The 26,665-nt window shown below is 40.7% G+C and overlaps 2 protein-coding genes across 2 annotated transcripts in view; both read right to left on the reverse strand.

The window, feature by feature from the left end:
• Positions 1-11,831, reverse strand: part of LOC146494364 (proteasomal ubiquitin receptor ADRM1-like) — a 20,472-nt gene extending 8,641 nt beyond the window's left edge. Inside the window, exons 1-6 of the mRNA XM_085146593.1 lie at positions 5,726-11,831; positions 3,090-3,347; positions 2,892-3,008; positions 1,766-1,889; positions 1,578-1,664; positions 1,378-1,480 (exon numbers count right to left, since the gene is read on the reverse strand). Of these exons, the coding sequence (XP_085002719.1) occupies positions 1,378-1,480; positions 1,578-1,664; positions 1,766-1,889; positions 2,892-3,008; positions 3,090-3,347; positions 5,726-5,929 (893 nt within the window). The 5' untranslated portion in view covers positions 5,930-11,831. The remainder of the gene's footprint in view (positions 1-1,377; positions 1,481-1,577; positions 1,665-1,765; positions 1,890-2,891; positions 3,009-3,089; positions 3,348-5,725) is intronic.
• A 133-nt stretch (positions 11,832-11,964) lies between these two features.
• Positions 11,965-26,602, reverse strand: osbpl2a (oxysterol binding protein-like 2a). The gene is made up of 14 exons (XM_085146594.1): positions 26,481-26,602; positions 26,068-26,213; positions 25,883-25,955; positions 21,045-21,120; positions 19,551-19,685; positions 19,160-19,257; positions 18,891-19,073; positions 17,261-17,368; positions 17,088-17,177; positions 16,877-17,003; positions 16,326-16,445; positions 14,762-14,885; positions 13,358-13,448; positions 11,965-12,081 (listed from the first exon to the last, which is right to left on the reverse strand). The coding sequence occupies exons 2-14, from the start codon at positions 26,102-26,104 to the stop codon at positions 11,979-11,981; spliced, it is 1,365 nt and encodes a 454-aa protein (XP_085002720.1). The 5' UTR covers positions 26,105-26,213; positions 26,481-26,602; the 3' UTR covers positions 11,965-11,978.
• Between the last annotated feature and the right edge of the window lie 63 nt (positions 26,603-26,665).

Genomic DNA, 26,665 nt, shown 5'->3' on the forward strand with positions numbered 1-26,665 from the left:
TTGGGGTGGACCAATTTTTGGCGCAGTGTGTTTTGGGGTTTGAAAGCCACAGAGATGCTGTGTTTAGAGAAAATGCGTCTCAAATGTTTCGATGCTCCTGACACATAAGGGATCACTAAGGGTTTTCGCTTCGGTAGCAGTCCTTATTTCCTGGATCGGCTGGAGCTTTCTTTATGCGCCTTCTCAGCTTTGACAAACGTCCAGCTGGGATAACCACATGTACTCTGGGCCTTCTTGATGTGACGTTCTTCTGCTTCCCTGGCCGCTCTGTCTGTGGGGATGGTGTTTGCTCTGTGTTGAAGCATCCTGATGACACCCAGTTTGTGCTCCAGTGGCTGATGAGAGTCAAACCTTAAATACTGATCCATCTGTGTTGGTTTACGGTACACATCAACTTTTAAATGTCCCCGATTACTGATGGAAATCTCAGTATAAGAAGGCTAACCTGCCATTTTTTTATATCATCCCTGGTGAACTTGATGTGTTGGTTCACTGAGCTAATGTGATCCGTGAATTGTGGTACGTCCTTGGATTTGATTTTGATCAATGGTCTTTTATTGTAAAACACTTTGTGATTATTATTTTTGAAAAGTGCTATATAAATACATTTTACTTACTTACTTTCTTACTTATCAGCGGTTGTTGATCAATGGTCATGACAATTTGCATATTAATGATCAAGGAACTGACCTCACAGCCTGTTGTTCGCCAGTGGTGCTAGTTTCAGTCATTATGCAAAGGTACTGTTTTATAAGGTTGGGAAAACCTGCAGTCAGCAGAGACTGAAGAAGTCAATTGGATGAGTGATGAAACGTTTCTCCCATTGAAAAAGCTACATCCAGATGAACAGAATCAACTTTTTGGGATTATGGAAATAATCATATCAGTTGGAGCTCAGAGCTTCTCTGGAAGAAAACTCATGACTCATGACAAACTGACTCAGTATTCTATTAAACTCAAAGAAGGATTTAGCTTTCAGGTTGCAAAGCAAAAGTAAACATGCATTCTTTTTCATGACCAGCAGGTGGCGACTTACAGTTGAAGTATATAAAAAAATGACTCCTCACTTTACCTCTGACCTTAGTGACTTTAATCTCAGTGCCAGAAAAGGCAAAATTGCTCAGCTTAAGGATTCAAAAGGGGAACTTGCTAATCATTGCGTGACAGCTCCATATCTATGTCCATCTTTTATATACAGTTCATGGCTAAACTGTTATTTTTAAGTTTATAGTTAACATTTGAGCTCTGCTGTACTGATGCTAACACTTTCTCTTTCATAGCCTCCCTTTTATTGGAACTTCTCATTTTATCTTGTTTTCCATCTCAAAAATATTCTGGAATCCTTCAATATATTTAACAGAAATGTAAATAAGACACCTCGTGGAGGAGTTGCTGGCTGCAGGAACGCTGCTGCTGCTGCTGCTGCTGCTACTTCCAAGAAGGTTGGCCAAGCCTGGACCAGCCAGTGTCCCGAGACCACCTGTCAATCACACAAACAGAGCTCAGCATCTCACCGATATTTTTAATGAGATGTTTTCACGCTGTTAGCTTGTGGACTCAGTCATGAAGGTACTCACCAATCCCTCCCAGTCCAGTTGGTCCAATAAGCTGCATCAGCTGGTTGTGGCTCATGTTACCCAGAAGGCTCTGCAGGCCACCCTCACCTTTACATGCAAGCAGAGAAGACAGGTGACACCCATGAAGGTGAGACAGTTCAGCTTCTTACCCACGACAGGTTTAAACTACGACACAGCGTGTTTGTTACCTCCGAGCGCAGACAGATCGTGTCCTCCGCTGCCGCCGCTGCCAAGAGCACCGGGCATGGGCGGGTTGTTCAGATACTCGTTCACTTTGCGGCAGTACTCGTCATCCTTATCAGTCTTTGGCTCCTGGGATCAGAAAAACAAAATGCCAGGGTTACTGAACATTAACATTTTGAGGTGTAAAGCAGAACAAACCTTATTATTGCAATACACAAAAACAAAAGATCATGAATGTTGTTTTTGTTTGTTTTGTTTTTATCCTTTGTATCCTCTCATTTCCTCTAAACGTCTGCCAAAGGCATCCGGGTCTGTTTAAGCAGTTCCCAAATGCGGACGCAAACTATCGGAAAAGATAAAAGAGAAAAAGAAATTAAGTCTGAGTTGTGAAAGCTACCTGTCCTATGACTTCGGCTTGAATGGGAATATTGCTCATGCTAGAAACTGAAAATCCCTTCCGAGGGAAACTTGGTCCACTACCAAAGAGTGCTGGATCTGAACCAGAAGCAGGAAGATTTGTTATCGGCTTACGTGAAAGGAAGGTGACAGAAACGAGGTGGATTCTTATGTGTAAAAATCAGTCAAATCTGATTTTCAAATCTTTCTTTTTCACTCACTGTGCGTTTTACACCTCTCTGCATTTAATCGTTAGTTATCATTAATCTCTGCCTCTCTTCCACAGCCTGTCTTTGTCCTGCCTTCCTCCCCTCACCCTCAAACAGTCATGGCAGAAGGCTGATTGTTGGGGTTTTCTCTGTATTATTGTAGGATCTATGCAATATAAAGGGTGTTGAGGCAACTGTTGTTGATTGTTGGTTGTTGTTGTGATTTGGCACTAAATAAATAAAACAGAATTTTAAAAATTGACAATTGAACTGATTTTCCATGTAATGACCCAGGGGCCAGTTATATGGACAGCACAACAGATGAACCAGTTTTTGTCTGCTTGGTTTGAAGTGAACTGGGATGTCATGAGATGATTCTCCTGAATCTTCTTCAATTCAGTGAAAGATTCAGGAGGAAAGTCAGTAACCTTTCAGTAAGAAAAAATTATATTTAGCTTGAATAAAAGAGAAAACATGCTGGGAAACAAAGGATTAGTAAACAGACGAGTGTGGAGCAGCTGCATACCTGCATCCAGAAGAAGAGTCTTTTGGAGCCAGCTTTGAATTTCAGCACATAGACTCGTCCGGTAGTGCACTGATTCACCCGTTTGAACTCGCAGTCATCAGGAAAGATGATCAGGTCCTAAATTGGTAAATGGAAATGACTGCTGTGATATTAAGAAATTCAAACACCAGTTAACCTCATCCGGATGGCGTTACCTACATCGTCCACGTTCCCGGTGGTCCGATCCTTCCAGCAGAAATGGATGAGGGAGTCGTCCGTCTGTTGGATGTAGACCTGACCTTTACGCTTGTCAGGCGTCACTGTGCTGCCCTTCATGGTCATCTTACCGGCACGAAACTCCACCAGGTACTTACTGGAGGAGCCGCGGGACCCAGACACCATGCTGGGGAACAACGCTCCAGAGGCCATGATGATGACGATGATAAGCACTGACTGGTTTACAGCTGCTTTAGTGACCTAAATATTACAAAAAAAACCAACATGTAATTATGTTATAGTCCAGAATCTTATTCTCTGTGCTTATTATGAGTCAAATAATAATCTTCTCAGATTTTATGACTCTATGATCCTTTCTTTGTAACATCTGTTTGTCTGCAGCAGATAAGATGATCACAGCAGTACAGATTACATAATATATTTGTTTTTTCTCATTTTTTAAATATTTCATCCTTTTGATTAGCTATTTTGTGACTTTGCATTCAAACTAAACTCAACCTTCTCTGTTTATCATGAACATTGAGGCGATGCATCACGTTGCACAGCACACCCAGCCTCTCTGTATTGACGAGGTCTGGTAATCCAAAATGCTGCAGCAAGAGTACTGACAGGGACTAGAAAGAGAGAGCAGATTTCTCCTGTTTTGGCTTCCCTTCATTGGCTTCCTGTTAAATCCAGAATTGAATTCAAAATCCTGCTCCTCACATACAAGGTCTTAAATAATCAGGCCCCATCTTATCTTAATGACCTTGTAGTACCATATCACCCTATTAGAGCACTTCGCTCTCGCTCTGCAGGGCTACTTGTTGTTCCTAGAGTATTTAAAAGTAGAATGGGAGGGAGAGCCTTCAGTTTTCAGGCCCCTCTTCTGTGGAACCAGCTTCCAGTTTGGATTCGGGAGACAGACACTATCTCTACTTTTAAGATTAGGCTTAAAACTTTCCTTTTTGCTAAAGCATATAGTTACGGCTGGACCAGGTGACCCTGAATCCTCCCTTAGTTATGCTGCAATAGACGTAGGCTGCCGGGGGATTCCCATGATGCATTGAGTTTTTCTTTTCCAGTCACCTTTCTCACTCACTATGTATTAATAGACTTCTCTGCATTGAATCATATCTGTTATTAACCTCTGTCTCTCTTCCACAGCATGTCTTTATCCTGTCTTCCTTCTCTCACCCCAACCGGTCGCAGCAGATGGCCCCGCCCCTCCCTGAGCCTGGTTCTGCCGGAGGTTTCTTCCTGTTAAAAGGGAGTTTTTCCTTCCCACTGTCGCCAAAGTGCTTGCTCATAGGGGGTCATATGATTGTTGGGTTTTTCTCTGTATCTATGAAGCGCCTTGAGGCGACTTTTGTTGTGATTTGGCGCTATATAAATAAAATTGAATTGAATTGAATTGGTCACTGACCATCTAACTCCATCTTCTTACCCACGCTACAACAAGAAGTCTCTATAAACTTCGTTTGTACTTTAAGTGAAGCTTCACATTCAAGCGCAGCAGAAGGGAAAGCAGCTTCAATCTCTGTTTTCTAGCGTCACACTAAAAATATTAGTTCTGATCAGTCCATCATAAAATGAAAATGACACCAAACTTCACACTCGTTCCTTTTATGAGAGGCTTTTATATTCAAGGAGCAGCTCTATTTACTATTTACTCTAAGCACTCTTCTCCCTGTTCACAAATGACAGCACCTCAGAAGGGCTGTCTGCAGATTGTGATGTTTGCGATGACACGATGGTCATGAGTCTGATGACCTCTTCCAACCTCCCCACTCTGGTAGGCGCTACAGATCAGTCTACACCAAAGCAAGGTTTGGAGATAGTCCTACTTCTTCATTATTCCATCCACTTTGTGTGGCGAACTGACTGCAAAAAAGCTGCAGAGCACGATGCTACCACCACCATGCTTGACAGCTTACATAGTCTGAAAGTCTCACCTTTATTCCTACAAACACACCTCTCTCATTTTTTTGATTGGCAACCTTTTCAGTCAATTTTCTGTCCTTATTCTGATTTCCATCAGGTAATATATCATCAGCATAAATTCTCACATTTTAGAGCAGGTAAATGTTTGATAGTTCTGACTGAGACAATGCCTGGAAGCTAAATCCATTTGTGGGATTTGTTCTGAAGTATAATCATTGCAGCTTTATAACACACACCCTGCTCATGCATTGGATGAAACGCTGTGTAACCACGATGGAGACTAGTATTACCCAGCATTTACAATCATCGCAGACCTTCATTCTGGTCTGCATTTGGATTTTTGAAGCCTAACAGCCAATTGAATGTAAACTTGTCATTGTGTTAGAAGCATTAAGGATTAACACAGCCCTGCTACATCATCGTGATCACTGTAAATCTAACTAAGACTGTGGTTTAGATGCATATTTGATAATGTAACTGGAGTTAAACCACTGCTTCCATAATAACAACAGGGACAGGAGCAGCCTCCAGCCCCTCACAGATGACTCTGCATCCCGTAGCCCGTCCTAAGCTACGTGAGGTCCAGCCCGGGCTGTGGCTCTAAATTCACACACAGAGAAAATAAACCTGTTCCCGTAGTGCACGTTACCAAATCCAAACATTTACATGTAAAGAAATAAGATGTTTTTACTCACGGTTCTCTCTGAAATATCGTTCGGCAGCAGAAAGGTCGGGCTCGGCGTCGGCAACTTTGATTGGCTGAGCGGTGCCGGTGCTTCGCTGTGATTGGTGGAATCATGTGTCAATAAGGTGGACTTTAAATCCGTTGCGCATGTTTGGTTGAGATAACACGAGCCACTCGTTTTACGTATCAAACCTGCAGGTTTGGAGATTTTCATACGTTTACTGAGCTCAGCAAAACATTTTCCAGTTACAGTCTGATGAATTGACAAAGATCTTATGGAATAAAGTCACTCTGAAAGCAGAAGAAATGTATTAAAGGAAAGTATTTTGAGTGATTAGGGCTCCATGCCATAACTTCCACTTCTGCCTATAGTGAACCCAAGGTGCACAGATCCCATTAAACTAGAGCTGGGAGGTCAGAAACTCTGATATATCCAGCTTTAAAATAAAATGCAGGCTTCAGGTTTGGCATTTAGCAAGTGGAGGACAATAATATTATTGGATGCAACTTTGCCAACTGCCTCTGAGTAAATCTTGAGAGGATGAAAGGAAGCTGAAGGCTGTAATTATGGTCTTACGTGATAGTCTTCGTGCACATCTGTAATTATGGTTAATATGAAGGCAACAAGTTCAGCTGCAGCTCGGTTTTGACACACACCATCTTTGCCTTTGCCTGAAATAGAAAAATAAATAGCTTTCTATTTATTTTAGGCATAGGATTAAGAAGCAAATGAACTCACACTTTACTTGAACCTTCGCCCACTTTCTTCACATTAATGGGCTAAAAGCCAGAAGCCAGAAAAGTAAATATGGGCCAGGATAAAACGGAAATTAGCTGCAAAGTTTTGAACCACTTTAGAATAATCACCTTTGCATTTCATCGCTTTAATATTACACGCAGCACATAGGAGCCTGTATCACTGGCTCATGTGAGCAGCCCCATGTGAGCATTATTGTTTAATAAAGCTGGTGTGCTACAAATTTTAGTTTTCATGATGCAATAAATGTGTAAAACTGTTTTTTTTGTCCCTAAATACTTAAAGATTCACATTTTTTTGGGCGCTGCACAGCACTACAAAAAATGGTGGGTTTAACAAATGTATTGACTCATCTGTCTAGGAATTTGAAAATTTTAAACACAGCCCAGAGGTCTCAGAGGCTCAAAATTAAATGTTGTCTTCTTCTTCTTTCAGCTGCTCCCTTTACGGGTCGCCAGAGCGGATTATCTGCCTCCATCTCACCTTATTTGTAGCATCCTCCCATGTTGATTCAACCCTCTGAAATCCTCCTTCACTACATCCATTAATCTTCTCTGAGGTGTTCCTGTCTACCAGCTCCATATTCAGCATTCTTTCTTTAGTATACCCACCATCCCTCCTCTGCACATGTCCAAACCATCTCTAACTTTGTCTCCAAACTGCTCGACCTGAACGGTCCCTCTGATGTTCTCATTTCTAATCCTGTCCACTCTCTCAGTGCAAATGTTAATCTCTTCAGGTCTGCCTCCTGTCTTTCATCACTACCATCTTGTAAACCTTCCCTTTCATGCTATCCTTCTGTCACAAACCATGTGCTCCACCCTCCCTGCACTAATTTCTTCACCGTTCATGTACTGTCTGTTACTTTGGATGGTTGAGCTAGGCATTTAAACTCATCTACCTTCCCTGCCTCTGCTTCTTGCATTATTCTGTTTTGCCTCTGCTGATGTTTATTCCTCTTCTCTATAAAGCATCCATAGCTCTCCAGAGTCTCTCCCACCTGCTTGCTACTCTTACTACAGATCACAGCATCATCTACAAACATCAATACCAAAATCAATACCAGTACACTTCTTTTCCACTATTATATAAAACTAAAAATGGCCTTGAATCTTTTTTAAATTGTTAATTAAAATACAAAAATGATAAGTAGTGTCGTGTGGTGGTTATGAGAGAAAAACATCTGGAGAGAATAACCAGATTTTCCAACACAAGGATTTTGTAGTCCATAATTTATTTCTTAAATATGCTTTGTATGCATATGGCTGTGTGGATACCAGTATGAAGGGGAAAGGAAACAACAGATCGACAAACATACAATGTAAACATTTTCAAAAAGAGGCTCGACAAAGAGACAGCGGGGGATAAAACAAGATCGGATCAGATTGATCCTGCAGCTCTGAGCGGCTGCAGGAGTCACAAAGTGCTTTGAATTCAGAGTAAAGACACGAACAGCAGCAGAGGGGAAGACGTGATGTGGGATATTTCACCGTACATATGTGCACAGGACAGTGAGCATTTGAAAATGTGCAGTTTAATGCAACACTAGTGCTTAGAAACAAAAAGAAACTACTGTGAGCATTTTACTACCAGCACACAATATTCATTACCTGCTGCCTCTGTAGTGTCTCCAGCACACAGGCTGCTAGCTAAAGAGTGTTTTATTTCACATTTCAGGAGGGTAGACTGGAAGGATCAGTTTGCATAGGTTCATGATGCCTACAGCATCCTGTCTTATTTGCTTTTAACTGTGTCTGAAAGCACGGCTCCGATTGGTGGAAAAGTGATGCAGCTTTGTCTTTAAGGGGACAGATTATGCTCATTCCCAGCTTCATGTTTTCTTTTTTGGACTGTACTGGAGTAGCTCTGCATGACTCACAGTTCAAAATAATCCCATCTTACACATGGCTCATTCAGTTTACTTGTGTCTAAATCACAAAAAACATAAAAGACATACACAGCAACAGGGACGTCACCCAGTGTTGAATGAAGTCCTGCTATGAAGCCTCGAGTTGAACATTTTCATTACTTTGGTGTTTTGAAATCAGGTGTGAGGAGCAAAAAGCAGCTCTGACTTACTATCAATCACATGACCATAAGTTACCAAAGTGCTCTATTGAACATGATCTGAATCTAGTACATGACTATAAACACACCAGCAAACTGTTTACTGAGTAAGCAAGGATTCAGGTCGCCCTCTGGTGGCCATTAAAAAGACTACAGGGTTAAAATACAAAGCTACAGCTATCTTTTATACTTTCTACCTCTGAACAAAGTGTTTATCTCAGAACTACTGTTCTTCTGATTGGCTGCTCCTTGTAGGTGGGTGGGGCCTTAGTGCCTAGGGTCATAGCTGTTGACCAAATTAGGGATATCCACTCTCACTAGCATCACATGGAGTGAAGAGTAGGGGAAAAAAAAAGTCTGAAAATGAGTGTTTATAGCAGTCTGAACTTTTGGCTCACAGGGATCATTGTACAAACAAAGGGCACAACACAGTCACTTTAAAGCCGAGGTGTTCAAACTATGGAGTGCACCTTCAATGGTGGAGCAGTGAGATAGATGCCTCTACTCTTTCTCAGGCCAATGTGAACAGATGGCTGTAATCTTTTTACATTTTTAGTGTTAGTTTAACTTATATTTCCAGAGGATATCATTATGTAAATATCTAACAATCCACTCGGAACAAAGGATGCCCTCTATCACTGCAGAACTTGCCTGAGAATTTTTACATTATCTACAGTATTAAAGTATCCCTGTCGCAGTGGCCTGTATGTCCACGGGTACAACCCTCCAAAAAACCTCAGAATAACTAATTTGGCGTAGTTTTTAATGGCAGGCATTTGCTAAAAATGTAAACAAATTTAAAAAAGAAAAAGAAAACGGGACTTAAGCTGTAGTTGAAAGCTTAGTAACCATTTTCATGGAAACATTGTCATACGTTTATGGTCCTATAAGCTCCAAAGTGAAGTTAGAGCAGAAAATCAGTGTGTTCATTATTATAAGTATTACATTTGATGTTTAATATTGTTTGGCAGCACCGAAGCTCAGAGCATTATTAAAAATATGTATTTAATGCAGTGTTTACACTTGGTTTTAAAAAGCCACTCTGGAAATTGGATCACAAGTGAACAGTCAAGACTCATCACAGTGTTGCCTCCATGGATCGGACCACATGTGCTCAGACTTCCTTACTTCTTTACAATCTGTGTTACCTCCATTAGAAGGTCAAAGTGCCCCAAGTATTCACCTGTCTGTCATCAGACAAGAGTCTGGAGAGTTCAGATGTAGAGACTGGCAGGCAAAGTTTTAAAAATGGTGCACAAAACAAAAAGAAAAACCACCACGTCCTGGCTTGATGGTTTGTAAGAGATAAAGTAGCCTCTCTGACATCATGCAGCTGTTATAGAAACCTCAACATCAGCGTTTTAGCCACCACGATATCTGGATGAGAGGGTGGAGCAATGAGTGATCAGTCAAGGCTAGCAAGCTTTGTCAGAAAGTTGCATACATTAAGTGCAAGAGACACATATCTGCAAACTAGAGCTGAATGACACACAAATAAAAATAAAGAAAATAAGGAACACAGACTGCATAATTTGTCAGATAATCTAACTAAAAATGCTCCAATAGCACAAACAGAGTGGATAAGTCCAGTTCAGGGCTTTGCAGCTGCCTGTAGTGACACACCTGCCAAACGAATTCATCCCCAACTTAGCCTCGCTAGCATTGCAAGGGTTGAGTTTAAAAGATAAAAATAAAATATGAGGGAATCAAAGGAAGAAGGAGCTGTAAACAAGCTTATTAATGATGTAGAGTTGGGCATTTTATCATGGGAGCCTGTGGGGACTGAGTCGCTTTTGGAGCCAGTCTCAAGTTGTTATTAGAGGGGCTGCAGTTTTTGGCACTTTGCGCTCCGGGACTGAAAATGAGGCCAACACAGAGATGCCAAAAAAAACCCTCTTAATTCCTCAAGTAGAACTAAAGCTTCAGATATGGAGACAACTTGTTTACAGCTTGTTATAGAAAAAGTGCTGTCACTACATGTGGACAGTTTGTGCTTCATAACAACAACTGGATGCAGGTGAGACTAAAGGCTGGGGCGTGACAGGTGTGTAGACACAGGCAGCAGCAGCCTCACCTCATCCAAGTCACTGAGCTGGACCTTATCACCGTGTTTCTGCTATTTTGGAACATTTTGATAGAATTATCAGATAAAAGTAGGGTAGCAGCAAAGGCAGAGAAAACCCTCATTAACTTCTAATGCACACCCAGAAGTTAGTGAGATATACAGGCCTGAAATATGACAGAAACCACTTCGATCACAAAAGAGTGACAACGGTTATTCCTAGGAGGGTTTCAAGGGATAAAGAGTCATAACGAGCAGCAGAGCAACACGCTAATGTTGAGGCTTTAATGTGCACCCAGAAAAAGTCCAGAAACCAGTGGGTGGTGTCACAGTAGCTAGCTCCAACTCTATTGTTCACAGTGCCTCCCAGACCACACAGAGATGGGCCATAAGCCATATCACTGGCTTATATACTCGTATTTAATGCGGTGTATTTGGACCTGACACATTTTAAAACCAAGTGTAAACGGGGTCTGACACTCTGTCCGTTCACCCACAGATATTTACTGTGCATTGGGAAGATTTTCACAGTGTGTGAGTGGTGAAGAAGCCAGGGAGGCGGCCAGTGTCAGACTTTTTAAAACGTCTCGTTTCTGCATCCCTTTGCCTTAAAGGTTTATATAGAGGCTTTTATTCTCAGTGCAGAAAAGGTTTTTTGTATGGCTTTAACTTGTGGAAATAATGATGTTGGTGAGCATGCATGCACCGGTTATTATACACATTACCTATGATACAGCGGAGAACAATATAATGTACCAACGTATCTGTTTACTGAGGCAGTAAACGTGGTTATAAGCAGCTTTCATTTCTACTATAAGTCTCTATTCACAGAAACACTTTGTGACATTTTCTTTGATGTTAAGTGCTAACTAAAACAGACATCTAGGTTATATAAAAGTAGCAGATGTGATTAAATAACCCCTGATATTTGAATGCAGCTTGACAGAAGAGCGTGGAACATCTACAGGTGAGATTATGGTACCCGAGTACCCGAACTAAAACTGAAAATATTTCCTTTGCATCCTCCACCAGGTAGCTCACCACGGCACAGATCACATTGGTGGCTGCTTTTAAACCCTTGGATGAGTGAATGGTGAGTAACATACATGTTTAGGGCATATAAAGAAGATGTTTGATGTTTACAGTAAGTAAACTCTACAGTTCTCTTTAACGTTACACATCTCCTGCAGACAAATGTCACAGTCAGCTGGAGAGAATCTGATAACCTGTTTGAAATCAACTTTCATCGATCCTAACAAAGACACAGTACCAGCGAGCGTCTGGCTGTCACGACTCACAGAGAAACAAAATGAAACCTATCAAAGAGAAGATTTTTTTGTTTGTTTTTTTTGTTTTAAACACCAAACACCTCCTGTGTCAATAAATGTTGGGACAGTCAGTGAAGTTCCTGTCAAAGTATCCACCTGTGTACAGCCAGTCCTCGGCTCCTGTGTGAGGGTTTGTTCCCATCTGGAACCACCTGAGGAGGCAGACAACAAACCATATCTGTTTTTAATAACATGGTTACGAAAAATGCTGCACAGCATGAGCAATTAGTGTGTTGGGGACACATTAAAGGAAGTTTCCACACATTACAAATTAGATTTTGAATGCAAATTTTTGTCAATCTCCCCTTTAAAGTCATCTTCATTTGCTTATTATTGTTTTATTTTTCTTCAGTCTTTATTTAACCAGTAAATGTCAACAAAGCAGATCATTGCACGTCTAAAACTAATTCTAGCATAAACAGACTTTGGTGTTTCCTACACCAAATGTGAATCTGAAATAAATGTTAAGACACAAAGAAAAACAAGCTGTGGAGCAAACAATACGAACACAATCAACTGCTAAAATATAGAGAGATAATACTTTTCCTTTTACATAGTGCACAATATGCACTCTGAAAGAAATCACATGATCACCTTTCTGGTAGTTCTGATTGTTCCAACTGGCTCCATTTCAAAAAGCTCCAGTTTCTTTGAAGAAATACCCAATATTTTCCCAAATCACCATGATGTTGGCTAAATTCACTCCTGAGCATTTTGGGCAAATATTTCAAACTTAAGTAAAGAGAAGGGAGGCGCATTTCTGGAGTGATTGACCGTTTGGCCAGGACAGTCATTCACTGAGTCATCTGCAAACTGTTAGCTTATTTTAATTAGATTTTTCAATCTAGCTGTCAGACCGACAGAATTTTTCAGTATTTAAAAGTTTATTTTGTAGTGATTTATAATTTTATTGAACTTTATATGCAATCCCAGCATTAACTGGAACAATAAACGGAAGACACTGCAGATGTTAGCTATGTGCTTCAATCTGGTAAATGGATGTCAACCACTTTATTAATTCCTGCATTATAAAGTCCTGACTCCAATAAATAAAAGCTCTATGGTTCAAATGGATTCCAATTCAAACTAACGTCTATTTTAAACGTCTAGCTAGTTATTCCCATCTGTAAAATGCATCACTCAAGCATTGCTTGTAGAAAATGAAATTTTGGGAGGTAGACAAATTTACACATTCTGAGTTTGGACATTATAAAATAACAGAGTGATTATACAAGCGGCCTCTCTCTTCATGTTGAACCTCTGCTCACTGTGTTTCATGCTAGAGGTAAAGTAAATCTTATTTGGTCTGATAATACTGACATATTGAGTACTCAAACATGACATTGTCATGCTACAAGTGAATGAAATCATAAAATCGGTCTATAAAAAAACCTCCCCAAATCTCTTTAAATCCTCAGAACCTCTCACCTGGTTGACCACTCCTCCTCGTCCTTGGATCGTTCCCTGCGTGCAGCTCTCTGTTTCTCCTCTAAACGCTCTTTCTCAGAACTCGCCAAATCTATAAACACACAAACACAAAAGAAACTTTGAGAGAAGGTCAGACTGAAACAATAACTCGACTTCACCTTTAGCCACTGTGTTTGTATAAACTAGGAGGCTGATAATTTTGTAATCTTTCCCTACATGGTCTTTTATTAGGCCTGGGTGGTATGACCAAAGATTCTAGCAGTTTTATAGTATACCATCATATTATTATTATTAGTTTTACTTTTGTGTAAATGGGTCTTTATATTGACTCATTCTTTTGTCAGGCATCTTTAGGATAAAACATATTTTTGAAGTCACCATAAAGAAGAAATAAACCCTAAATAAAAAAAGCTCTTTTAGAGAACAAATACAGTAACTACTTGGAGAAAGAAGTCAGTCCTTAACAGGTTGCCTCTTTTGCTTTTTGGTTAGATGTCATGCCACTTATTTGTTTAAAAATAAGCTCTACTGCTTCCACAGAGGAGCTGTGAACCTGAAACAAACTCCATTCTGTTTCAGAGTCTCATGGCAGAGCTGATCATGAAAGCAAAGCTGTAAAATGTTCTAGTTGATCCATGTTCATTTATTGCCACGAAGTGACCAAAATAATGAGATGGTGGATAAAAGCACTAGAAAAGAGCTTCCTCTGTAGAATGTCTGGGCTCTCCCTTAGAAATCGGGCCAAGAGTCAAGCTGCTCCACATCTAAAAGAGTCAGTTGATGTGGTTTGGCCATCTGATTAGGATGCCTCCTTGTTAAGGTGTTTAAGGCATGTCCAACTGGGAGGAGGTCCTGCAGCAGACCCAGGACATGATGGAGAGTTCAGCTTTCTCTGTTGGGTTGGGGATGCTTCAGTGTCCCTCCTTCAAAAATGAGGTGTCTGACACATCATGAAAAGTTTACTGCTCAACACTATTTTTTACTAGAAATACATGTATAAATTCACCCGTAGTGTTGATGGAGGTTACCAGACTTTTCCATTATGCTCATCTCAGAGAATTTTACTCAGATCACAAAAAACATGTTTAGGACCAACAAATTTTAAGGTATGTTATAGCTAAGGGGTAACCAGGATAAAGTCACACAGGACATGGCAGTCATAACAAACACTGGGTGAGGGTGACTTGGTGAGGTGAATACGATTCTCAGAATTTGTTAACTCATTCCTGCTTGTCATTTTATCACCTGTTAAGCTCAATGTAGACCAAAATGACCCTCAGGGCACCAGGAATTATCCCGGTGCTCCTGACGGGCCACAGCTTTAGAGGCTCATAGTGTCCTGGTCACCAAAAAGTACACATGTACAGTTTCAGCTGTTCTCTTTTCAGGTGAGGTTGACGTTACCTATGTCTCCGTTCTCCATCGCTCTGATGTCAGGCCTCAGCCGGCAGTCTGTTGGCGACAGCAGTCTCTCCATGCCGGGCTCCAGCTCGTTTAGTGTTATGGCAAAGCTGGTGAAGTTATACATCTATAAAAAGGGAGAAAGGGCTTTTTTCAAACAGTGCTGCATCCGATTATGTAACAATAAAAGTAAAAGTAATACTTTGCTTCAAGAGCACATTTTTATTCTTGACCTTAACTGCAGCTCTGAGCCATTCACAGATACCTAAAATATTTTTTTATCCAATACTTTACATGAACTGGTCCAATGACAACTGAACAACATCACCTCACTTTTCCAGATGTCCATCTTTTATATTATCTACATGAATAAAATACCAACTAGGGGCGGTAAATATTTTCAAACATTCAAGAAAAATGAAGTAAAAAAAATATTTTAGTAATTGGGCCAATTTTTTTGTCCTAAAATGTATATATTATTATTATTATTATTATTATTATTATTATTATTATTATTATTATTATTATTATTATTATTAATAATAATAATGGCACCTAGCAGAATGTTATTTGGTCCTATTGCCACAATGCGTGTCAAAAGTTATACAAAAATGGAAACTAAAATGTGAAATAGCATTTGGTGTAAACTCCATGAGGTAAAGCTAGCATGTCACACGTCTTCCACAGTTATACATATGTGAGAGCAGATTGTGTGGTCATTCCATAGGAAAGATATCACCAATGTCTCCCACCTGACACCCAAGACCCTCAGAATGAGCCGTGCATCTGTACAACACCTTCAGCATAACTTCGACGTCACAGGTACATTGTAACGGCAAACTCTTATGAAACCCAACATTGTAACTTGCACAGTAACCTGACATGTGCTTCCCTACAGGTCACCAGTGTAGGAGGTAGAGTGGTGGATCGATCCCAGACACCTCTCACATGCTGAAGTGTCCTTGGGTTAGGTGTGTGAATTTTAAAAAGCAATTAGTCTTAGATAAAAGGGTAGAATCAATTTAAGTGGGTGAATGAGACCTGTAGAAACCACTTTGAGTGCTCAATTGAGTAGAAAGGCTGTTTATCTGAACCAGTCCATTTACTGTGACAGGCACAAACAGCACAAACAGTAAGGGAGTTATGGCCATTTAAAGAGCGCTTGTAAAATGGGCCCTCCGGTCGGTTCGATGGTGAAAAAGACTCAAGTCATCTAATTTTTTCCAGGATTTTTAAACCATCAAAAGAGGCATGAAATCTTCAGGACTGAAAAGCAGATTTAAGCTCTGTTGCAAATGATCATGAGATCAATTAAGTGCTTCCCTTTAAAGCTTAGTAAAGTTAAACTTTAGGCACTCTTTGAGCAAAAAGATGAACAGCAAATTTCAAAGAAAGCACCATGTGATCGTATAATTTTGCATGGCCTCATTAAATATACTAAAGCAAGCTCATTATGAGGGTATGAAGCATGGATTTTTATTATATTTGGCTGATTTTATACAGTCAAATACTTTCCAGTGATAACTGAACAATATTTCTGCAAGAAATGTCAAACCTCATCACCGACCTGTGCTGAGTGAGCGGGCCGAGATGTTATCCTCCACAGTAAGGCACTTCCTGGTATCACAGTCACAGTCTCTTGAACTTCTGGCATCTCATCTGCCTCCTCTGCTTCACAGCTACGCTCCTACACACACAGAAACAGACACACAGTTAGTTAAACAACTCCGTCTAACGAGTTTGGGTTTACATTACAAACAGTTCATGTGCAAACGGGTGATTAACAGAACTACGGTCGCCACAAATTCAACACGTCTCTCAAGCAACGATGCATGTCATTGCAAGACATCATGGATTAGTGCTGGCAATGATCTAATCAACACTACACTCTCAACATAACTAGACAACAGCAGCAGCACACTACAGATATCAATACACTTTCACCTTACCTTCTACTAAAGCCACTGCATGTTATTGTGAAAGGAAAAGATGCAGTTTAAGAGAAGAATTTCAGAGTTGTGAGAAAAAGTCACACATCAAACATGTTAAAGAGAAACGTGAGAGCAAACTCAGAGGGATTTCATCTCAGCTTTCAGTAAAAGCAGAAACGATCCTCACCTGTCTCAGCTTCTTTGACTCGCCCCCGCTCTTCTTCTCCGACTTCTTGTATGCTTCGTAAACCTTGGGGTCCACGCTGTACATGCACTCTGTCCATTTCCCATACATAACTCGCCGCTTCTTCTTACTGTTTCAACAACAACAAACTCCATTTAGAGAAAACCAACACGACTAAAACTCACAGACAGTGATGATGTGGTTACATTCTTACCTTTTATCTTGGATATGACCTTCTACTTTGTGCAGTTCCTTTCCAAACATCCCACAGGGTTTGAAGTTTAGGACACACTTATCACCCGTCCTGAAGAATTAAAGGCAAAATTATTGTTTAATAAATGTCAGTGATTCAAAAAGCTGTAAGTTTGCAATACAAGTTTCCATTACCTGTGGTTGACTATCTCTACAGTTCCATACTGTTCAATCCAGAGTTTTCCCAGGATGATGTTATGCACACAGCACATTGGATTCGTCCACGTGTAAGCTTCTTTATGTCTGTCACAAAATCACAACATCTTAAAGGAACAGTTTGACATTTTCTAAATAATAATAAAAACTTCAGCACTCACAATTACATATATAATGTATTTAATATAACACAGCAGTGAGAAAAAAAGATGTAAATCAGCCCATGGCTTTCCCCTGCTGTGCTATATTAAATACATGAAATACAAATACAAGTTCGAGAGTTAAGCATGCTGTGGGTTTTTTTCTAAAATGATATATACATGTGAGACGATTTTCACACAATTAGTGAAGTTAGCGTTTTACTCAACAACCCAAAAGAAGTGGAAAATAACCAATAACGCTTATTTTTCAGCAGGGAATATATTAATAAAGCCCTCATTTTATCTGTCAAACACTCAGCTTATTACATTACATTGAGCTAATAACTCTGCTGAATACAAGCTTAAGGAAGACAGTGTTTATATCAATGGTTCATCATTTCACATCTAAATATAATTTAAAAGTCTCAAAATACAACTGTATGTAATTAAATACACTTACTGCTCATCCATAACAATAACTCTGAAGATTTTGTTAACCCATTAGATGCTAAATGAATCTTAATCAACTGAAACCTCAGTTTTATACGATCGCCACCTTCTTTGTAAATCCCCTTTTTGTCAGTTTATAAAAGTTCAACTACATATTTTATCCCTGAAATAAGGCAACATAAAAAAAGAAATGCAAGTTTAACAATATGTCTCAGTTTCTGTACATGAAAAAAGAAATCCCAATGCAATAAATTAAAGAAAAATTACATGAAAAGTTCTGGCCTGTCATTACCCAGACTGTCCTGCAATTCTAGTTTTTATTAATTCCCTGTGGACCCACTCTAAAAAAAAAAGTGGGAAATTTCTATATTAGTTCATTTTATGGACAGGAACTTTTCTGTCATTTAATGGTTTATCTATTACTTAATTATGCTGTTGTAGTACAAATAACCACAAGGAATGTCCTTGTCAGTAGGAAAAGGTGTAAAACGCAAAATATAAAGAAACTATGAACTGAAAACCTCACAGAGAAAGCATCTTCAACATCACAAACATCAAATAATTAACTGGATGCTTTTATTTTTTATTGGACTGAAGTTAGGGGAAAATTGCTCAGTGTCAAACGTCAGAGTCAGTTTACAGCACTCATGTTCAATCTGATAATACTGTGTGTAGATAAATTCCATGTATCAGCACATGTAAAACGCTCTAGTTAACATAATTTCTTGCTTGTTCAGTCCATAAGTTAAATCCGGATCATTTGAGGTTTTGTTTATAGTTTTAAAGAGTTAATTAAGACCAAGTCATGAGGAATTTTGAGAGCTTTGAGCAGACCCAGATTAGTCGTTTAACCCTTTCCCATCACTACGCTAATCTAACTAGCTTCTTCAACATGAATGAACATGAGGTCATCCAAAGTTCAACATGTTATGAAAGTTTAATAATGCAGCTAAAAGCCTAGCACCAGCAGAAAAGTGGGTGTGCAGAACACTAGATCAATAAATGCAGGGAAATCTCACTTTAGTAACTCCAGCGTCATGGTGCCTTTAGGTTCAGCCTCCACACTTTTGCCCCAGAACTTGAGCTTTGGGTAGATAGAGCCATGAAACTCAAATTCTTTCTTCAGTGACTCGGCGTGGAAGGCACTGATGGGAGGGTGGTGGCTCACCTGCTCCGAGATCAATCTGTAGCCTTCGTCCTCCCTTAAAAAAGATGATTTGAAATAACTGGATGACCTGAAGTATCATCATAAAGGCATAATGAAGCTTCAACCCATCCTCTCCAGTACCTTGTGAGTTCATAGGTCTCCCCCAGTAAAGGATTGAAAGGCTTTCCAGTCCTCTCCCATTGAGATGCTACAGCCGAAACAGCAAATGCAGCAACAACCTGTCACAGAGACGTAACGTGAATCAGAGCTGCAGAGCTGCAGCCACTGACAGCAAGTTAAAAGTCATTTTTCAAGCAAAAATAAGAAAACAATCCCTCATTCCTGCTTTTCTAGTGTTTATTTTGGGTTTATTTTTGGTTCATGCACTTAAAAAGAAAAAAAGAAAAAGAGCTTTAAACAGTTCATTATTTTCCTTAGCAATGTTCAGAGGAAATGTATTTCTGGGAGAAATTTAAATACACTGACAGTATTTTTAAAACATCACAACATCACGTGTGTGTGTTGCCTGTACCTGCATGCGGTCTATGGAGTCTGATAAACTGCAGGCTTTGTGGATGAGGTGAGTGTGCTCCATGTACTCTGAGATTCTCTGGAGAAAGCTGAGCGGCTCGTTAAACACGACCGGCATTGCTATTTTGGACAGCTCCTGTGGCAGCACAACAAAAACAATCAATCACTCTCATTCAGAAAAATAACTCAAAGGCTGACAGAAATTACCTCACTTCAAACAACTTATGCAACACATTACTTAACTTACAACAAACATACGGTTTTAAAAAGCAGGAGTAACAATAGCACAACATTCACATTTACAGTTCAGATGTTCATTTAATTATTTTGGTTATTTTGAAAGGACTTCCAGAAGCAAATGTAAAGACGAGTTCAGTCAAGACTGATTTTGTAACAGAGAGATTAAGTAAGCAAAAGCAGCCAGTTATTCAAAGTTGACCTGTTATGCTTTCACCTTGCTGTCAGCAAATATGGAAATTTCCCTAATATGGTCATCACAGCTCGAGTGTGACCACAGAAGCTCTGCCCACATGGTTATAAGGAGCAGCCAATCAGAAGACAGTTGGATTAGATTTGGATTGGATTTCTAACCTAACTGTGCAAAGCAGCTCTACTAGAGTCCAAGAATAAAAATGTGAAAGTGGAAATAAGCAGAACAGGAAAATATAATCACTCCAATCCCAAATCTGACCAACCTATGGTAAATGGTAATATATGGTAAATGGCCTGTATTTGTATAGCGCTTTTACTAGTCCTGCCTAGGGACCCCAAAGCGCTTTTACACGTCCAGTCATCCACCCATTCACTCTCACATTCACACACTGGTGGAGGCAAGCTACAGTTGTAGCCACAGCTGCCCTGGGGCAGACCTATCTCTAATAATCAGCTATGTACCGCAGGCCCTCAAGCTGGCAGTAGTTAAACCTTTACTTAAAAAGCCATCTCTAGACCCAGCTGTCTTAGCTAATAATAGGCCAATTTCCAACCTTCCTTTCATATCAAAAATTCTTGAAAGGGTAGTTGTCAAACAGCTAACAGATTATTTGCAGAGGACTGGCTATGTACAATTTTTAGACTGTAGCTTTCTTTTCTCACAGTTTCATTTGGAGATTGTGAAAACCAGAGATGACATAATAGGGACACAGCTAGAAACTAGTAGAAACCTATAGGCTAAATCAGATATCTCACCCCTGCCCCTAAAGACAGCTGAACCAGGATTTATATGAGCACATTGTGTTGCTGCACCAATGCATGCACACAGCTTAAGTTCACAGTAGTGATGGGACATATTTCCACTTGTTAATGCAGTAAAGCCGTTGGTCGAGTACTTTTTCTTTTCTTTCTGTAGTCATTAGTAATTATAACTACAGGTACTGACACTCTGGACAGACCATTAATGAAGATATAATATGATGATATCATGTCACAGTGACCACAGAAATGAAAAGCACCCAGCAATATTACTGGAGACAGACATGAGTTTGGTAGGACTCACCATGCCGATGCATTTCTTCAGAATATTCCAAACACTGAAGTTATTTCTGGAGATCATTTCAGCTGGCAGCTTTTTCCTGGATCGAATAAGAAAAACAATATTAAGCAACAAAAACTGTTTTAATAGATATCAAGGCCATTATCAATTCTGTTTAGAGCTCACATTTCTCAGTAGTTCTCTTATTGATTCCTAAACAATTTTCTGTTTGGAAAAAATAAGGCTATAAAGCTTTTCAGCACCAACGTGTCTTTTATTGCCAGAGTGTGAACACAGTAGATGAAGACTGAGGAGTGCAAATATTCTGATGTAATGAGTTTGACTGTTGTTTCCTAATGTGAAGCATGCAGGTATTTATAGAGGCAACTTGCAACCTGCTTTTCATCGCTGCACCAGCAGCAACTCCAAATGCTCTGCAGAGGAAGCGTTTGTAAGAGGACAGTTTAAAAATGTGGTTGCAATGCTCTCTGCTCACTACCATGAGCGTTCCTTCAAAGGGACTGACAGAAAAATAAATGACCCAGCATACAGTATCACATACACACACACACACGGGCGACAAAAACAACTCTGTGTCTTGATCCAACATGTTTACCATTACAGCAATTGCTCAGGTGCCAGTCAGACTCACAGCCTGACAAATATGTTTTTGGTGTTCTCTCCCTGCAAAGGAACTGGTCAAATACTTTTTTTTATATCAGGCTATTTACAGCAGTTCACAGAGGAGGGGACTGGAGAAACTCTTTTGCTAAGATCTTTGATAAAAAGTTGTGCTAGCATGCTGACATTACCTCTTATTCCAAAATATATGCAGGGCGGACAGCTCAGTTCAATTTCAATTTAATTTTATTTATATAGCACCAAATCACAACAACAGTCGCCTCAAGGCGCTTTACTTAACTTTGGCTCTTGGCGAAGGCGGTCGCACTTTTCTCCTCTCCCTTCCTTTATCTTCCCTGCTTAGCGTCTTGTGCCCTAGGCTAGTCTCATCTATTTTCTTACTCTTTCCCTGGAACACTCTCTCACAGTCTGTTCTCTAAAACCTAAAAGAGGAATTATGGATTTGATCCCTGAATACAACTGACACCCTCTTCTCAACGAGAAGCCTGGGCTTGGGTGAGCCTGAGTGTCCTGGAGGTACTTTCCCTGCCGGATACATGATGGACGGGTGGCATAAGTGGAGGATCGTGTGCCTGGCGAGACTGTCGATCGAAGACATCGAAGACATCTACCTGTTCGGAACCATGATAACAGGGTTCTTGCTGATCAGAGCTGGCTTGGCCCTAGCTTATCGAAGATTAAAGAAAGTGGAATTGGCTGTTCAAAACCCCACAAGGCTGCCCGCTGTGATTGAAACGGTTGGACGAGTCGTGAGTTCTCAAAATGGGCTCATTGAACGCAGCATGGATAAGTTCTTGGAGAAGTCTGAGGCTGCCGTGAACACTCAGAATAAGGCCGCTGAGCGAAAATTGGATAACATCTTGGAGAAGCTCATGGCGGTCTTGAGTTCTCAGAATCTGCTCTTTGAGCACAAGACTGATGACATCATGGAGTGCAAGATGGATAACATCATGGAGAAGCTCACGGCTCTCCAACGGGAGATTGAGAGACCAGTGTCGGACTGCTAGAACAGCTTTGAAATTCACATGAGTTGTTTGCACTAAAGTAAAAACCACCATCATTTCATGCGGCTACCACTTCGGCGCCAGCTGTGGTCTCAAGGCTGGAGCTGAACAAAAACACCCTGATAACTGACTGTGCATAGACTGTTTCTTCCTATCATAAGAAAGGCCACCTGGGTTGGCTGGAAGACTGTTTACTAAGCCTGGCAGGGCGAAGGACACTGTCTCAGCTGAACTCTGGACACACACAGACATATATACACATGCAGGTATACACTCATCCCCCCTCCCCTTCCAAACGCCTTCAACGCTTATTCCCTCCCGATGCAGACGGTGGATCAAAGGGGACCAGCGCATATACTGCAGGCCCAGATGCGCTGTCTACACGGGCTGTCTCTCACCTTTTACTCATCCCTGTTGCTTGTCATATGTTTCTATGGTGTATTGACAGTCATGTGCTTTTTGTGCCGGGGTGTTTTTTTTCTGCTCTCAAACTGTTCTCCCATTAGGAGCTCAGTCTGAGTGGAGTTTTTTTCTCCTCCTCTCACCTCGTGTTATGTATCTTCGTTGTTTTTTTCCTATCAGCCTACCTCTCTGACATGTCTCCCAATGTGATGTCTGTGTAAAGATTAGTCAGAGGGTTTCTTTGTAAGTGCGCATGCGCCATTAGCGTGCTGCCTGCTGTAACCTATAATTTCCTTTGGGATTAATTCTATTCTGATTCTGATTTATATTGTACATTATACCCTATAATAATAGATACAGAGAAAAACCCAACAATCATATGACCCCCCCTATGAGAAAGCACTGTGGCGACAGTGGGAAGGAAAAACTCCCTTTTAACAGGAAGAAAGCTCCAGCAGAACCAGGCTCAGGGAGGGGCGGGGCCATCTGCTGCGACTGGTTGGGGTGAGAGAAGGAAGACAGGATAAAGACATGTGGAAGAGAGATTGTCAGAAAGACAATCATACCAACAGATCATTTCTAATCATTAATTACCAAAACCTAACATTCATGTCTTTGGGAGGAAGCTTTAATATAAGATGGGAGCTTGCTAACTCCACATGACCATCCATCTCTGGAACATCTACTGCAGAGGTGTCCAGAGACCTTCTGGCAGAGGACAGCGATGGCAGAGTTGGTAGAGCAGACAAAACCAATTGCAGCCACTGGGGTTGATGTGATCTTCTCTAAACTATTTTAATCTAATCTGTCACACTCAAATAAAGCACCTCTGGCAACATTATTCACACTCGGTCAGCTGATACAGAGGATGCCCAATCTTCTGCATGATGCAAAATGCCACAAATTTCAGTTAATTTAAAATATGCTTAATTTTTTGAAGAATGTAATTCACAGTTTTAAATTACTCTTAAATACACACATAATTTCTTTTATCGTCTGAGGTTATAACTGCCCTCCCAATTTTTTTTTCCAGTTTGAATATCTATTAGTAAAATTAGTTGTCAGTACAACGCTTTTTATGTTAATATAACATTAGTGGACATTGGTACTAACATGCATTACATGGAATATGTAATACACAACTGGCAACTTAATTTAGAGATGCAACACTATTCTTTCAAATAATATCCCCTCGTTTTCTGATTTAATGAGCGTTTTAATACAAAGTAGCTCCCAAATCGTGCACCCAAACATTAATATAGTAAATACAAAAAAAAAAATAGTGAATGACATTTAAATTTACTATATTAGTACATATCAACAGCCCTAACTAATAGTGAGGGGAAGAGAATTTGGGAAGAAGTGAAACTGATCACTTTTACCACCTAAAGAAAAAGAAAACAGGCAATTTAAACCACAGATGTCGTGGCTTCAGCTGGACTAAGGATGTCAACAGCCTTCAGCTCGAGTGTGTCATTAATAGAGAACAACTAATGCTAACATGGTGGCAAGCAATTTAAAGAGGCAAGAAGAAACCAAGCATCCATTCAGTGAGAGACTTTGCCTACTGTGAAAGAGCACAGTATCTGAACCACAGGCAGCAATAACATTTGTTTGACTGTGTAAAAAGTGTCTGATAAGGAGGTGGATGCACGTTATAGTTCACCTCATTATAGTCTGTGAATACACGCAAACCTTGGAATCTTGGTTTTCTCTTTTTTCCTTTTGAAAATTACTAAATGTGTATATATTCAAGGATTCCAAGGTGTTCAATGTCATTCTAACACATGTATTCACATGAGGTGAAACAAAATTGTGCACCTAGGTTCCATGTAAAAGCCAAGAGAACACAAAAGAGCAATACAGGAAAAAGGGAAAAGAAAAAGTATATACAGTGTCAGTAGAAATAAGACCATTTTCTAAAAATAATGAAATTGTGTGCAGTGGAAAGACAAGTGGCTTCACATGTCTGTTTCCTCTGGCTGGGAGCAGCAGAGACTACAGAGCACCACCAGAGTTCAACCGTCTTGCAGCCTGAAGAAGAAGCTGTTCCTCAGTCTGGTGGTTCTGCAATTGATGCTCCGCAACATCCAGCCTGAGGGGAGTGGGACAAACAGTCTGTTTCCTGGGTAAGTAGGGTCTTTCAAGACAGAGAGGCCTTTTTCCTGCTAGTGTAGATGTTTGTGGTGACGGTGGTCTGGGGGCTGCTGCCAACAATGCTCTGTGGAGCTTTCACCACCCTCTGCAGAGCCTTCCTCTCTACCACAAAGCATGACATCCCACAGTGATGCAGGAGCACGGGACACTCTTCACCACACATCTCTAAGTTCAGAACTCATGATAGATCATCTGTCTCCATCTTACTCTATCTCTAGCACCCTCCTCTCACACACCAACCCTTTCACTCTTGCTGCTATCCTTCTGTCATAAATCACCCCAACACTTGTCTCCTCTCCTAACTACCTACAAACTCCTTTTCACCTCTCTTATGCACTGCCCATTGCTTTAAATGGTTGGCCCCAGGTACTTGTGCACCTTCACTCTGTTTGCTCCTTGCAGCCTCACTAAATTTCACTACTCTTTTTTCTAAAGCATACCTCCACCTCTACAGGTACTTTTCCACCTGCTCCCACTCTCACTACAGATCACAATATCATCTGCAAACATCATAGCATCAGGGAGACTCCTTTATCAATCTCCATCACTCCTGCTTTAACCTTTCAGAGGATCGAGGTGATCACTCAGAACAGCTCTGTGTCAATGAAGTGATTATGTTTTTCCGTAATTATTCCCCGCGTGTGCACGGCCCCTCACCTGCGCTCCCACACTCCATTCTCCTGTGTGGCATCCTTAAAGCTGACCTCGCAGGAATCATCTGACTCCAACCCTGGGGATGATGAGCAAGAGCGGGAGTAGAAGGAGGAAACAAAGTAAGTATACAGGGACAAGAAATAACTATATATAATTAACTAATTTGGGCCTTCGTCGACATGTCTCACCTGTCTCAGCGTCGAAAAACTCCTCCTCGCTGTTCATACTGAGCAGACAAAGTAGCTGCAGGTTACTCAGAAGTCATGTTTCCACCGTTGGCCTGTCCCTGGAGCCCAGCCTCCCTCCGAGCATCACAGACAGCAGCACCCACCACCTACAACGACACCGGCAGCGTCAACACCAAGCGCATGAGTAATGTAATCAAAACAAAAACAGCTTCCTCTCTGGCTGTCAGTCGCCGTGCTCCTCTAAAAAAAGCCATTAGTTAGCTTTAAGACTAGCTAACGAGCCCTTAGCATCGCTGCTGCAGATGGTGTAAATGTCCGCTGGGCAAAAAATGATGTAACAACATCAACACAGTCAACAACAAACCACAGCCGACACTGACACGGACATTTAAACACAGCTCAGTCACATATACCTGTGAGTTCAGGTAAAATTAATGCTCCGGTAAAATAAACAACCGAGGACTGTGGTGCCTGTGGAAGTAGGCGGAAGTGGGCAGCAAGGACACCACGATTGGCAGGTTCGTCAGCCAATCAGAGCGCAGGATGCAGAGGTCCAGAAAATAAAGGGCAAAGAGCAAACGTGGGGTCCAAAGGCTAT

Source organism: Neolamprologus multifasciatus, chromosome 20 (assembly GCF_963576455.1).
Source record: "Neolamprologus multifasciatus chromosome 20, fNeoMul1.2, whole genome shotgun sequence".
Taxonomy (NCBI): domain Eukaryota; kingdom Metazoa; phylum Chordata; class Actinopteri; order Cichliformes; family Cichlidae; genus Neolamprologus; species Neolamprologus multifasciatus.

Excerpts from the sequence above, each read along its gene's own strand:
- osbpl2a (XM_085146594.1), bottom strand. The coding sequence starts at position 26,104 with ATGAACAGCGAGGAGGAGTTTTTCGACGCTGAGACAG. Across the intron at positions 19,686-21,044 it reads TGAAGAAATGCATCGGCATG|GAGCTGTCCAAAATAGCAAT; the intron begins GTGAGTCCTACC and ends GTGCTGCCACAG. Across the intron at positions 19,074-19,159 it reads GAGACCTATGAACTCACAAG|GGAGGACGAAGGCTACAGAT; the intron begins GTACTGGAGAGG and ends ATCTTTTTTAAG.